General features: G+C 34.2%; 1 protein-coding gene across 3 annotated transcripts in view; it reads right to left on the bottom strand.

The window, feature by feature from the left end:
• The window catches only part of LOC145681277 (uncharacterized), a 39,485-nt gene extending 27,173 nt beyond the window's left edge, over positions 1-12,312 (bottom strand). The window contains exons 1-2 of one of the 3 annotated variants that reach the window (XM_081752881.1): positions 12,108-12,312; positions 7,349-7,833 (exon numbers count right to left, since the gene is read on the bottom strand). In XM_081752881.1, the coding sequence (XP_081609007.1) occupies positions 7,349-7,770 (422 nt within the window). In that variant the 5' untranslated portion in view covers positions 7,771-7,833; positions 12,108-12,312. The other 2 variants (XM_081752879.1, XM_081752880.1) reach the window with 2 other exon arrangements.
• Between the last annotated feature and the right edge of the window lie 1,324 nt (positions 12,313-13,636).

The following is a 13,636-nucleotide window of genomic DNA, read 5'->3' as shown; positions in this document are numbered from 1 at the left end:
AATGGATAGCTATTTACAATATGTTCTAAGAAAGTAAGTATGTTTTAAAAAACTATATTAAGTCTACATACTCTTAAACCGCTAAACAGTTTAAATTTATATGTAAGTGGATTTTCCAAACTTGACTCTACTACTGATATTATAAACATATTAAATTTTTAAATGTTATAAAGAAACTAGTTGGGTAACTGTCAGAAGACATATGTCCCACCATTTTGTCAACATTTGCGCATAAATCTGTGTGTTTACAATATTTGCAAGATACTTTGCCATCTTTATAATTTTGCATGTAACATTGCCACACATGACTTTTCTTCCTGCCCATTTCTCGAAAGTTCATGCGTTAATTCACATGTAAAAGAAGTCCGAGTACCTCTTCAGAAATTCGAGACAGAGAGGAGAGTCACCGACGTTTATTACTAACGGTGGTTAAGGGTTTATTAATGGTAGTTCATCTCTATTTCTACATAATTCTACATTATAAATGCGATTCTATGTATCATTTGTAAATTAGTACTTTGCTACTTTTGGCTATTGTTTAGCTTTGAGGGCCACATTTTGCACATACTTTTTTGCGATATTCTATTTCGATGAGGTTGTTTTATGCCTTCATACGTTAAACTACGTTATTAACGTTAAATTCAGACAGCATTGCCAAGCGAGCGTAAGCGAGTGAAGGCGGGTTATAGCCGCGCACGGCACGTTGTTTTATATCTTCCTAAGTAACAATTCACTTTCTTTTCTCATATAAATCACTTCCACTTACCTTTATGGTTTGTACAAATTTCCTACTGCCCTAAAAAAAAATGTGTTCGATACTTTCTTGACTACTTGAACACCGCTATCAATCTATTTCTTCCGTAAATCATCCTATTTTTTGCTAGTTTTGCCCCCCCAATACTAAACAATTACCTAGTTTTTAGTGCAAATGGAATGGAACTTAAAATATTATATTATTAGTTATAAAAGTACAGTCAAAGATTTTAAATTTTTTAACCTCCAAATTCTTTAAAAGGTAGAAGTAAATCAATATATTAAAATAAAGTCTTCTTTTCATAAAGTCATATGGTTCTTTTCATTAGGAAGATAAAGTAAAGAAATGGAAATATATTCCTTCGCGGGAATTTATAGGCAAGGGAAAAACCCGGGAATATTCCCATTTTTTAAATTCGTTCCCACCGGGAATATTACCAGTGCCCATCACTAAATGGACCCCTGTACACTCCCATATAACCATATAAGGTAATAGCACCTCATGAAAGGGGATAAATTAGGTCAAATCCCTCCGAAATTTGAATTTTTGGCAATTTTTTACCCATGAAAGGGAACGAGGTGAACCACCCAAATTTATCACGATACATATTAGGATCCCACACTATAATACCAAATATTTAAATTGGGCAATTTCCAAAATTTAGTGGGTGGGCCAAGGTACCCCCCCAAAAAAATTAAAGGGGTGCATTAATATACCCATGTCTTATAAAAGGGAATAGGCTCCTGTACACTCCCATATAACCATATAAGCAGGGGCGTCATTTAGGGGGGCAGAAAAGGGCAATTGCCCCGCCTGAGTTTGAGAATTATAGACATTTTATCAAAAGAATAATAGTAAATCAGTTAAAAACGAGAAATTTTACTTAAATCAAGGGGTCTTGCCCCCCCAAGCAAAATCTGAAATGACGCTCCTGCATATAAGGTAATAAGACCTCATGAAAGGGAATAAATTAGGTCAAAAACCCTCGAAATTTAATTTTTGGCAATTTTTTACCGATGAAAGGAAACAAGATACACCCCCAATACTAATAGAGGTACATACTATGGTCCTACGCTACCACACCCAATTCTTATATTTGGCAATTTTTAAAATTTAAGGGGAGTGGTCCTATGTATCCCTGCCAAAATTTAGAGGGGATTGCCCTAGCTACCCCTAGGTCACTGATCCCGGGCCAAGATCATTGACCTTTGAGAGATGAGTCATTCGGATCAACGCCGGGGCCTACTACTACAGACTGTTCTTTAAGCTTTTTTAGAGTCAGAAAAGTATTGAATTTTCTGTTCATGGATCATATGCGTAATACCGTTCATCTGAGCGTTTGGTTTTCAAGGCTCTGGAATATATAACCACCATCACGGTTTACCCAATCCTGAAGGTTTCTGAATTTTTAACAAGTATTTAACATGTCATTACGGACTTTCCCTTTTTACTAAAAAAAAGAAAAACTACGAAATACATTTAAGTCAAGCACAACAAACATGAGTGAGTGGTTAGCTTTTCCGCTTCCATTGGGAAATCCGGGATTCAGTCCCGCATTCAACCATTTCGACAAAAGTTCTTAATTCCATGTGAATGTAGAGATAGTTCGTGTACTGTGATTCTTGGTTGATTTCATTTCTTATATTTTAAATTGTTGTTATTATTAATTTCCAGCAATGACGAAAGGGAGTAAGGTTGGGGTGTCTTTCGGACTGAAGCCTGTTCTCCGAAATTTGTAAAACAAACGAAATTTTATTTGTCTTTACTCATAAACTTCAAGCTCCCCTCAAATGAAAATCACGCATTTTTAGAAAAAAGTAACCATTAATAAGAAAAATCCTTCCCAAAACACTATTCTAAATCCATACTGATAATTTGTACAAAATGGTATTCAAGGTTGCATCCGGAAGATTATTGCTATATCATTAAACAGCTACAATATAACAGAAATGTGGAAGCATGTTCTGATGGATATATTGAAAAACATAAGTTTAACTATGTGATAGAAACTAAGAGTACTAAGCTCTAATTAATGAAAGACGAATAACTGAAAATAAAATGATCTACAGAGGAAAAAATGTCCATAACTCAGAAGTTAAAATAAAGTTATATAGCCTCTAAAATTGCTCTCAAATACTACGTACTTAATATTTAATTTATAAAACTTGTGCTCCATCCATCATGATAGTGAATTCTAGAGGGAAATATGGCATTTAGGTCATGAAATCTTGTTTAAGAGTATACTATATGAAAGCTATTTAGACAGAAAAATTATGGAAATGAAAAAAGCCAAAATTTCCGGTTTTTTTCCTAAAAAGCCGGTTTTTGTAAAAAAAACACATCAATATCAACAAAACATAAAAAACCCGGCTATTTTGCATCTCTAATCCCAAACAATGTTCCTTAAGCACTAAGGAAAAAGTACGGCGACATTTATCAACATTATACTTTTTTTTCACAAAAGTTACTCATATTTGGCAGGGGCATTCCTAAAACAAAATTGGAACTAGCTTGCAGCATGAACTACATATAAAATACGCAAATTTCGCCTAAAGTTATAAAATCTAGAAAAGATGGAAGTTTTGAAGAGGGAACCGGATCCCTTTATAAACACGCTCCTATTATCTGGGAACAAACAAACAGACGCGCACACAAAAGAATTCTCGTCTTAAGCGTATATGGTGATTTTCTCGTTGGAATAATTAACGATTTAAAAACCTCATGTTACGAAGATAAGAAAACAGAATTCCTCCGTTACCCGTTCAAAACGGGATTTTCCCTAATCATCCTCCGCATGAAACACTTGTTTCCATATTGTGCTGTACATACATTTGCATCTTATTGTATTATGATTATCTTCCATAATTGAAATAACACACCAGAGGCTGGATTTTACTTATTTTCACTTTAAATTAATTAATTTCGGAATTTGATTTAAATCGACCTTTTTTATTTAAAAAATCAAGTGATTTAAATCAGACATTTAAATCAATCTACCCTGGTATTAATCAACACCGACTTCATCCCTCTAGGACTCACCTTCCCGACATATTGGCTAAAAAATATTTGCTATTTCGGGAGATTTTAGGAGCCATATCTCGGGAACTATGTCATAGAGGGACGATAGTTTGCGAATTTTTGCCATCAACAGAAGTTGCAGCTAAAAAGATTTACACGTAGAAAAAATCACAAGTTATCCTTGCTGCTCCATCTCTCATTCTTTTTAGCTGGTATGTTTTTGGATCATTCTCAAATTGATTTTATCTCCCACCTTCCAATAAAAAGCCCCGTTTTATTTCTCATACTAGACGTAAATCTTAGATACCCTTGTTGGCTGTATGCTTTGCCACGGAAAATGTCTGTACACAATCCCCATATATTTCTAATGATTTTGAGCCAGACAGAACTTATATTTCTCCCGTGTACATTATTATACACATAACCAATATGTTATCATATTATGCACTGATATGCTTCTAGTAAATAACGCTGTAAACGTCACTCAAGGAACAGACATAAAAAAAGTTCTCTAAAATACAAATCAATTCCTAATTTGAATATCTTAAATTCGAGTTGATCAATTCCTTAGTGCCAATCATTCAAAGAATTTAGTACTAATTACTAAATAAACGGGCCATAGCAATTTATCCTAATATATCGTTTACCTACTATTTCATTGAACAATTATAAGGCACAATTTATAATGTTTCTCATCAAACGACGATTTAACAAATTATCATTAAACAGAAACCGAAAACAGAGTTACAACGTGATAAGTTGTTATAGATCAAGTACTGCTGTCCTCATTTAATTAAAACGAAGTATCGAATAGAGATATTCAATCGGAAAGATCGAAGTAGCAGGATAGTTAAATAAAAGGTTCAGAATTGTCTTTACTCTTTAATGTTATCAGATCCAATCGATGCGAATCAATTTTAATCCCATTGGATTCTCTTTCCTTAAGTAGTTTGCTTGTTAAAACTTATTTGTAACATGGTTATTAATTTACTTGAACATCCCACAAATATGCTAGCAGGCTAAGGGAGAGGATGATGATGAGATGCTTGCCAACGTGGCAATGAGAAAATGGGAGAACTTCGAGGAACTCACGCAAACGAAAATGAACCAGGAACCGCACGCCAGAAGTAATCGCTACAAGTAAGCCAGTGCGAAGCCTTTAACATAGTCAGTGTTCTAAGAACAGACGAAATTGCATTTTAAGAAAAAAGGATTAATTTGCTGGTAAATGTCACACAAAATTAGCAAGAAGAGGTCTTTTATCTATAAGCTATGACCACGGTAGATCATATGATGAGACCCGTCATTATAAGATATAAACTTTATAACACGAGTGGTTCGTGTTTTTGTTCGGGAAGGCCATTCTTATAGCATGCGGGGTTCGATTCTCGCTTGTTCTCTTTCGGGAAGACACTCTCATGACCTTCTGAGTTCGAATCTTGTTCGGTACGCCTTAATAATAGTGATTTTAGTGGTTAGAACTCGTATTTGGAACTGCACCAGATTGCAACTTGAGATCAGTCCGAACCAAAGTTGTGTACGCGCGTACCCACCTTCAGTGACACGCCTGCTTCGCATACACTCAAGTGCAATGATATTAAGTACAGAATTCTTACCGTTCTTGTAGTGATCGATGCGAGAAACATGGATTACTACTGAAAATAAGAAATATACACAGAAATGGTTTTACTCAAGCACAAAACGTTACACTTTTCATATACATACTTACTACTGCATTTTGTTAATATGATTATCGTTGACACCTTTAGAAGTTTTGTATTTTAGATTTTTCTCTTATCGTATGAACATAGTGAATTTAAGCCCTTGTATTTATTAATAAAAGAATAAAAAAAAAATAAAAAAAGGAATTTTAAAAGATCAATTCAAAATATGATATGACGACGAAGCCGGCTCATTGCGTGACAATAGAAATGATTATTTTACACACGTTAATCACTGAGCACTTCTTCACACAACACTTTGATTCTGGGGATTTCACAAAGAGAAGAGGAGGGTTGGTGGACTATTTAGGAGGGCAATAACTTATTGGATTCTTCTTCCCAATTTTGAATAGGTTTCAAATTCCTTGAATAACTCCAATTTCCATTGTACGGCTGGATAGTCGACTATAAAATTACTTGTGGTGCGCTGATGAACAATTGAAGAAGTAAATTTATTCCTTGTTTTACTTACGTTATTTCATAGCTAATATGAGCAAAACTCAGCAATGGACTTGGTATTTGTTCTAAAAGAGTAACCTTTACAAGGAACTGATACGACGTGGCGTCTTCAATCGTAGACGAATTAAGTTATTTTGAAGCGTTTTCATTGTAATTTACATTGACATATGTATGTGACAATATGATATAAGTTCCACACTTCACTCGCACATATTTGAATACAATATCGTAAGTGATGACTAAATAAACGACGAATTTCTTTGCTGAGTCATTTACATCATTTCTTCCTGATGGCGTCTTCTAGCACACACGTTCCCGCCTTCTCTCTCTAGCGTCGGTAAGCTTGCGCTAGTCACACCAGAGGATTATTTTAAAAAATTTCCATAAGCAGTATTGTTTACAAAAAATATATATATCATAAGGCGTTAAATGATTTTACCATTAACATATCATAATTAAAATATTAAAATTAATAAAAACGTCTTAGGATTACTTTTGAAACTAAGGCACTATATTTCGTAGCATTACCACATCACATCCTTTTTGTTCGGTCAACAGGAAATGCAAGTCACCATTCACAGCACTGCCAACTCATAGAAAAGGATAAAACTAACGAAGTTTGTGTCGACGTACAGTACATGGAGCCTTATTCCAATTCAGCCAAGAAAAACTGGGAAGATAAAATGGAATGGGAGAGAGGGGGGCCACACGCTCACAACTTCTGAAACACGAACCATTAAAAGTAAAGTTAATAAAGCCATATACTAAAATAAACTATTTACAAAAGCTGAATTTCTGGTTTGTCACGTGGAAGTTCGTTGAGCAATATGTGATAGGTTTCCATAACGTTAACAACTAAAAAAGAGAACTCGATAATTTCTTCGTGTGATCTATATTGGCTTGTTATTTATTTAAGTGTACTGTATATAAAATAATGTTAGTTTCAGAACCAGTAAATAAATGAATACAAAACTATGTAGTATTGTATAATGAAAAAAAAAAAAAAAAAAACTGAGATGGAAAAGTTATAGTTAAGCCACTGTTGTATTGGGTCCTATAACTGATAACGTATTATCGAAATTTCTGCACACAAAATAAACGTACTTCGTATTGCATTTAATGTTTGTTTATAAGAAGAATCACTGTCACCTTACTCAATCCTAACACTCAGGCTTAGGTGTAAAGAGGTTTACAGCAAATTACCATTACGTTTGGATATTTACAAAGTTAAGCATTAGGTCACGTTGTTTTATGTGTTCAACTATTTGCGTTTCCAGTAACTTAGTTTAGGATAAACAAATAAACAAACAAAAAACATTAGGAAACTATTGCCAGTATTGAAAAGAAATATTTATACAAAATGTACCTCTCAAGAAATAAACAAATTTAAATATACCTGGGGGACTGAGCATCGCAACCCGGGTCTTGATTATCATTTTCTTGAATGTACTCTTCGTTATCGGTCTTATCTCCAGTCATGTTACTGCCTGACTCTTCCGTCTTGTGTGTAAAACCGATGAATTTTCTATATATGTCATCTGTTGATAAACGCTTGACCAAACATACTACTTTCGAAGTTAGTTTCCAATCTGATATTGTTTCATCCTCATTATTTTCTGAAGAAAAATTCTCTCTCTTCGTTGCACTTTGTCGTTCCTTACATTCCAAATATGTTGCAAGAGGATCATTAGTATTACCAGTACATAGTTTATAACAACATTCTTCAAATGATTCGTTTTCTGTGTTTTTTTCAACTTTAATAGGAACGAGTTCTGTTTCCATTTTATTAGAAGCAAAGTTGAAAGGATGATAAGCCATTTTGTTTAAAAAATGGTTCACGTTTGAGATTAGAAACCTTCAGCATTTGATGTTCAAGAGAACCTGAAAGCAATAAGAAATATATTATTAGTTTCAATAAAATTTCTGAGCTGGTTCGTTGAAGGCAATTGTAACACTTGAGGTGAAATTGAGTTAGTGGATAGAATAGTTTGCAATCATGCACAAAATTTTGCTATTACTCATACCGAGGTATCGATACACTTAAACACCTAAAATACCTAGAACCGTACAGAATATGTAAATACTGATTAATATCTTATGTTTTTCTTTATTTTATCTCCCTAATCTAAAAACCTAATCTATTTTTCTTAACTTGTACATGAAGTAAATTATAGGGCTATATATACATAATATCTTTTACAAGTAGATTTTATCGAAATATGATTTTCAGATTTTTTAAAATGGTTTTTGAATAAGTTTACGAAATCTCAAAGTGTGATCAGTGTTGCTTCAGGTCAAAGAATGCCAAGCTAAAATTTCAGAGATCAGAAGAAATGCTACATTACTTGTTTGTATTTCTTAAATAAAATATGAAGATCGATGTTACACAAATTTTTCAGTTAAAGGGATAACATTTCTAAGAAAGCTGGTAATAGTTTACAAACAGATTTACCTGTTTTCTCCAGCCTCTCGTCTTTATTCTAATATATATATATATATATATATATATATATATATCGCGTCAGCAATATCTAACTTAATGTATTTGATCATCGTTGTTTCGTATTTTAACCCCTTGGTCTTGTTGTGGTTCCGTACATTCTGTTTTGCAGTGTTATTGTCAGAAAATTTTCTAATTTTCTAGTAATTAACAGTATTTCTCAGTTGATTCGTTGAATTTGTGTTAGCGTCCATTCTAGTACGAACGTTACACTGTATGTCTGTAACTCTTTAACATTGCCTAAATGTTTATATCCTTTTTATTCTTGTTGTAAAACAAACAAACAAACAAAAAAAAACTATTATGAGATCCGATTATAAAGGAAAAATGTAAATTGTTGAGTGGAAGAAAAGATAATGCCTTAACTCCGCCATTTTAAATGCGAAATAAATATACGATACATAGACCTATTGGTTAATATTGGACCTTAAAATATAGGCTCCTACCGCAAATGAAACATATCATGGTTGCCAAACAGTCTCTTCCTAAAGTGCCAAAGGAGTTTATCCTCCTAAGAAGTGAATGCCTTTACGCGGATTTATCCGGTGGGACTCAGCCAGCATTAATAGTGATTTCCCACAATTTCTTTTACTCTCAAGGACAAATTTTCTGAAATCATCACTGCATATTAACATTGTAAATGTTAATTACGTATATATATCTATGAAGCGAATCAGAATTTATTTTGTTTTCCTTCATATTTGTACGGATTTACCAATCTTGAATTACACCCTAGATTTCATAGACCGTAATTTATTTAATAGATGAAGTGCAAATGCTTTTTACTGGCGTTATTGTCTGATAGCGATCTGCATGTTGTCTTACGGCTGAAAGGGCGAAAAATGTGTGTGACGATGGCATACTTAAATTTGGAAGCACAATTCAGCGAAATTGCCGGTGATTTTATCGATGCAGAGTTGTTTCACATGTTTCAACGGTTTTCGACAACTTCCGCATACTGCTCAACAAGCCAACAGCAGCAAACTTTTCCGTTTCAATTTATTAAATTATAATCTATTGTAAATGACCCATACTTGAAAGTTTCAAAGATATGCAACAACCTGACTGACCCATTACAAAAAATTCTACTACAAATGTCGCACTTTTAAGGAAAATTGCTTGGAATTTTTTAATTTTTGCACAAAAAAAAAAATCTTACTCGAAAACTTGCAGTGAAGTGAAAACGCTTTTAGAAATCCGCTGTAAATAAATATAGTAAGTAAATATACTGCACCTGTTTCCATTGTGCGTACAGGTTTAATTAACTTTTGCTTTTTGTGAATTTTATGCAAGACGAAATGCACTTTGCAATATTGCTATATGCTTTGAATGTAAAGTACGATACATCAATGTATAGAGAAAACGAAAATCATTCGAGCAAACGTAATTTTCGTATTTCTAGGCTTCTAGACCTAATTTTTTAATATGGGAAATATTCCTACTTTGATGAAGAGGGCCAATTGTTTAGATCTATATCTTATCTGATATTAAAAGAAATCGGTGAAATTTTGAATTTGTTTCGGTTATAAATAAAATGCTGGTCCCCAACTACACACGTTGCCCTAGGAAAAAAGACCAGCATTTTGGAAGACCTCTGTATCCTATTTCCACTATTATTACTTATGCCCACAAGCAGAGATGCTGACGCTACTCGTCCTACAGATCGAAACCTGAGCTGCCGTGCTGCTCCACCAGCTGGCTCTGGCTGTTGAATAGCATTCGATTTAGTGGCCACCTACCACAAGTTCGTTAATTTGCTTTATAGCGTTGGTATTGGGTTGATTTTGAGTTTATTGTTCCTTTCAGCAGCAAGGCTATATGAAACGGGGCCTGCTTATTAACGGAGAATACGAACCACATGAGGTCCCGTCGTTGTAGGACGCAGCATTTACACGAAAAACATCAAAGTATATATTTTTAGCCATTATTTCTGGTGGATCCTGTGAACTTCATCTATGCTAAGAACTGTCTCATGCTGCTCAGTGAAAAAATATTCTGGAGGACCTTTAGGTATAAAAGATCGGAACATATTCACTTTACGTATCCACAGATTTGAAGAATTTACAGTAAACTGTAATATTTTAATAGGTTAGTGTGTAAGAAATCTATATATGTTATGTTCTTACCTGTGAGATGCGTGACTGTGCAAAAAGACATAATAGAATATAGAAACCGTTATACACGGATTCCCCGTAAGGTGCGTAGCTAGTAGCCACAGTATACAAAGTGACGCAAAGTGTATGAAGAAATGTGCTAACTCACGACACGCAGCTAGAGAACTGTCCGAGAGTTAAGGAATATACACAATTGTTAAATTTAAATTAGTACAATGCTATCTTACTTTAGAACACAAATATCTAAGTAATTTTTTGGCATAGAAAGTATTTTTGCTAGCCTTGTGTATGTGTACACTACCTTTGATGACGCCCGTGCTCCCTACTGTCCCACCCCATTGCTACTATTCGAAGCCCTGACTCGATTAGATGGCATTGGTAGTTATTAGTAGCTTCCTAGCACAAGTTGATTAGTGTCTTTTGCACATCAGGTATTATCGTGTACGTACAGTAAAGCTCCCTAAATTAAATCTGTACATAGGAAAGCAAGTTCATACTTAAAAATAATTTCTTAGCATACTAAAAGACGATTTAATGAAAATGAAGTGTATATTTTTGGAACTGGGGGGGGGGGGGCAGGATATGTTGCTTAAATTTCGTGCTGTCTTGCTATATTTTCCGTATTTTTTCATGGTTTTGGTTAGGTTACGTCAGTTTAGGTTAGGTTAGGATTTGGGAGGCCATAATTCTTTGTTAAAAATTCGGGCAAGTCTTTACTTTGGGCAAGGCAGTGACAATAAGCAAGGAATCTGAACCGGTTCCTGCAATTATATTTACAGTTCTCAAGATGGAAAGACAAAACAACATGCCCTGCAGGGCTCCAACCCGCCTTCACTCGCTGACCCTCGCTTGGCAATAATATGTACTGACAGTATATCACTGCCTTGTCCAAAGTAAGGAGTTACCAAAATTCGTACTCTTTTCCTATATTTCAGCGTTTTTGATAGTTTAGGCTAAATTAGCTTATTTTATGTTCATACTTAGTAACTCATTTCTCCTGTAAACATAGTGATTTTACCTGATTTTGGGCCATTAGTTTCAAAACTATTTCAAAAAAAAGCATATAGAGATAAGTTTATGCATACATTAGTAGAATAAATATGTATCAAGAAACACTTGCGTGCAACACTAACCTGAATTATGAATATACTGCATATAAATTTATGTTGGCATATTAATCATCATATTTGCTATTCATATTCTCCAAAAACACTAACGGTTAAGTAAATAAGTGCCTTATACATAGGCTACATACTTGTAGGTTAGTTTTTTTTTTTTTTTTTTTTTTTTGTACGGCTCTAACTATGATTTTTGAAATTAAAACTAAATTGTATACGTGTTAATGGTTCCTATGACTATTTGTTATTAACATTTGGAAACCACACGTCTACTTAATCATTCTTCAATTTTTTTCTGCTTGCTCTTCTTCATCAATTTAATATCTCAACCTAGTATCCCCCTCGGACTGTTATTAACTATAGTAGTCGTATAATAAATCAATTAAAGAGTCTTACATGCAGTGGAAAAGTATAGAATCAGACCTCCCAAGCTAATATAATTTTCTCCGCAATATCTTGAGTCTTGATACTCCACGCTCAATGTTGCCAATTGGTTTTACAGATAGAGAGTATAATATGCAAATTCTATATATAGCACAAGAAATTGTAAACTCCCCTTAGTCGAGAACATCATTTCTTTTAAGTTTACGGATATAAGCGGAAGTTAAGGCAACGCAAAACTTATCCGATTATAACTTACGTAACTTTTGCTTTGTGTTAACAAACCGTTACGGAATAGGCCCCTCTTACCCATGTAAAGGACAAATAGCTACTCCAATACTTGATTTCGGTAAAGCTTCGATGGTTTACACTGGATTAGGCATTAAAATTTTTGTTTGTGCTATCAACCGGAAGAAATACTAATCAAAACAAAAGTGGCGATGATGCACGTGGCAGTCAAGTTAAATTTCTTCCATTTACAATATTTTAGAACTAATATTCACTCAGTAACGACTCTCCGGGGTTTGCTGGAGGATGTTCCGCAACAGAATTCGCAAAATCCTGCGTATAACAACGCCCGAAATTTCATAATTTGGTGCCGTAGGTGTCGCCAGACAATTTTAAAACTGCAGTGAGGCAAGAGTAAACACTGTTAAACTATGTTACACGTACACACACACTCACACACACGTGTGTGTGTCAGATAAATGTAGATCCACAGGCCTTAAACAAATAGCATTGTCGCCATCTCAGGATTTTAAGATGTGTTGCCCCAGAGGATCTATCTATCTATCTATCTATCTATCTATCTATCTATCTATCTATCTATCTATCTATCTATCTATCTATCTATCTATCTATCTATCTATCTATCTATCTATCTATCTATATCTATCTATCTATCTATCTATCTATCTATCTATCTATCTATATATATATATATAGGTAGATAGAAATAGAACTTCCTCGTTGCCGTATTGTTTAACATACATGCCTTTGGTGCGAGAGACTCGTGTTAAATTGCAGCTGGAACCTGAACTCATGAAATTCACATTCCACATTAAGCTTTAGGTTCACACCTCATATTGCGGCTGATTGTTAGGGGTGACCGTAGCAAGGAATCCATATACGATATAAATATGTGTAGAGGTTAAATATTCATTCTGCGCCACATTTCTGTTTTAAGCTTTCTTTATGTACAACAATACATAAATTCATAGTGCAAGAGTATAGGCATTATGATATCCATAAAACCTTGTAATTAAGAACTACAACTCTCTATCTTCTAATGTCCCATCCGAATCACCCTCAACACGCCACTGATATTGCTAATGATCTACATCTTTTTATTTACTACGCCACTGCATGCCTAATGCCATTTTCTTGAATACACCATTGACCATAGTGTATGCATAAATTTGTAGCAGCTTCACATTAAAAATTGGTTTTATGGCTTGCCTCTATACACCATTGATAACATAAATTGCGCAACATCTATTGAAAAGTATTTTAGGGAAATATAACAAATGCTACCTTATAGATTTCAACGCACGAAACACAAACCCTACCTC

Source organism: Thermobia domestica, chromosome 3 (assembly GCF_964235325.1).
Source record: "Thermobia domestica chromosome 3, izTheDome1.hap1.1, whole genome shotgun sequence".
Classification (NCBI taxonomy): Eukaryota; Metazoa; Arthropoda; class Insecta; order Zygentoma; family Lepismatidae; genus Thermobia; species Thermobia domestica.
The sequence above is the reverse complement of the archived record's forward strand: the minus strand, read 5'-3'. Positions and strand labels throughout refer to the sequence as shown.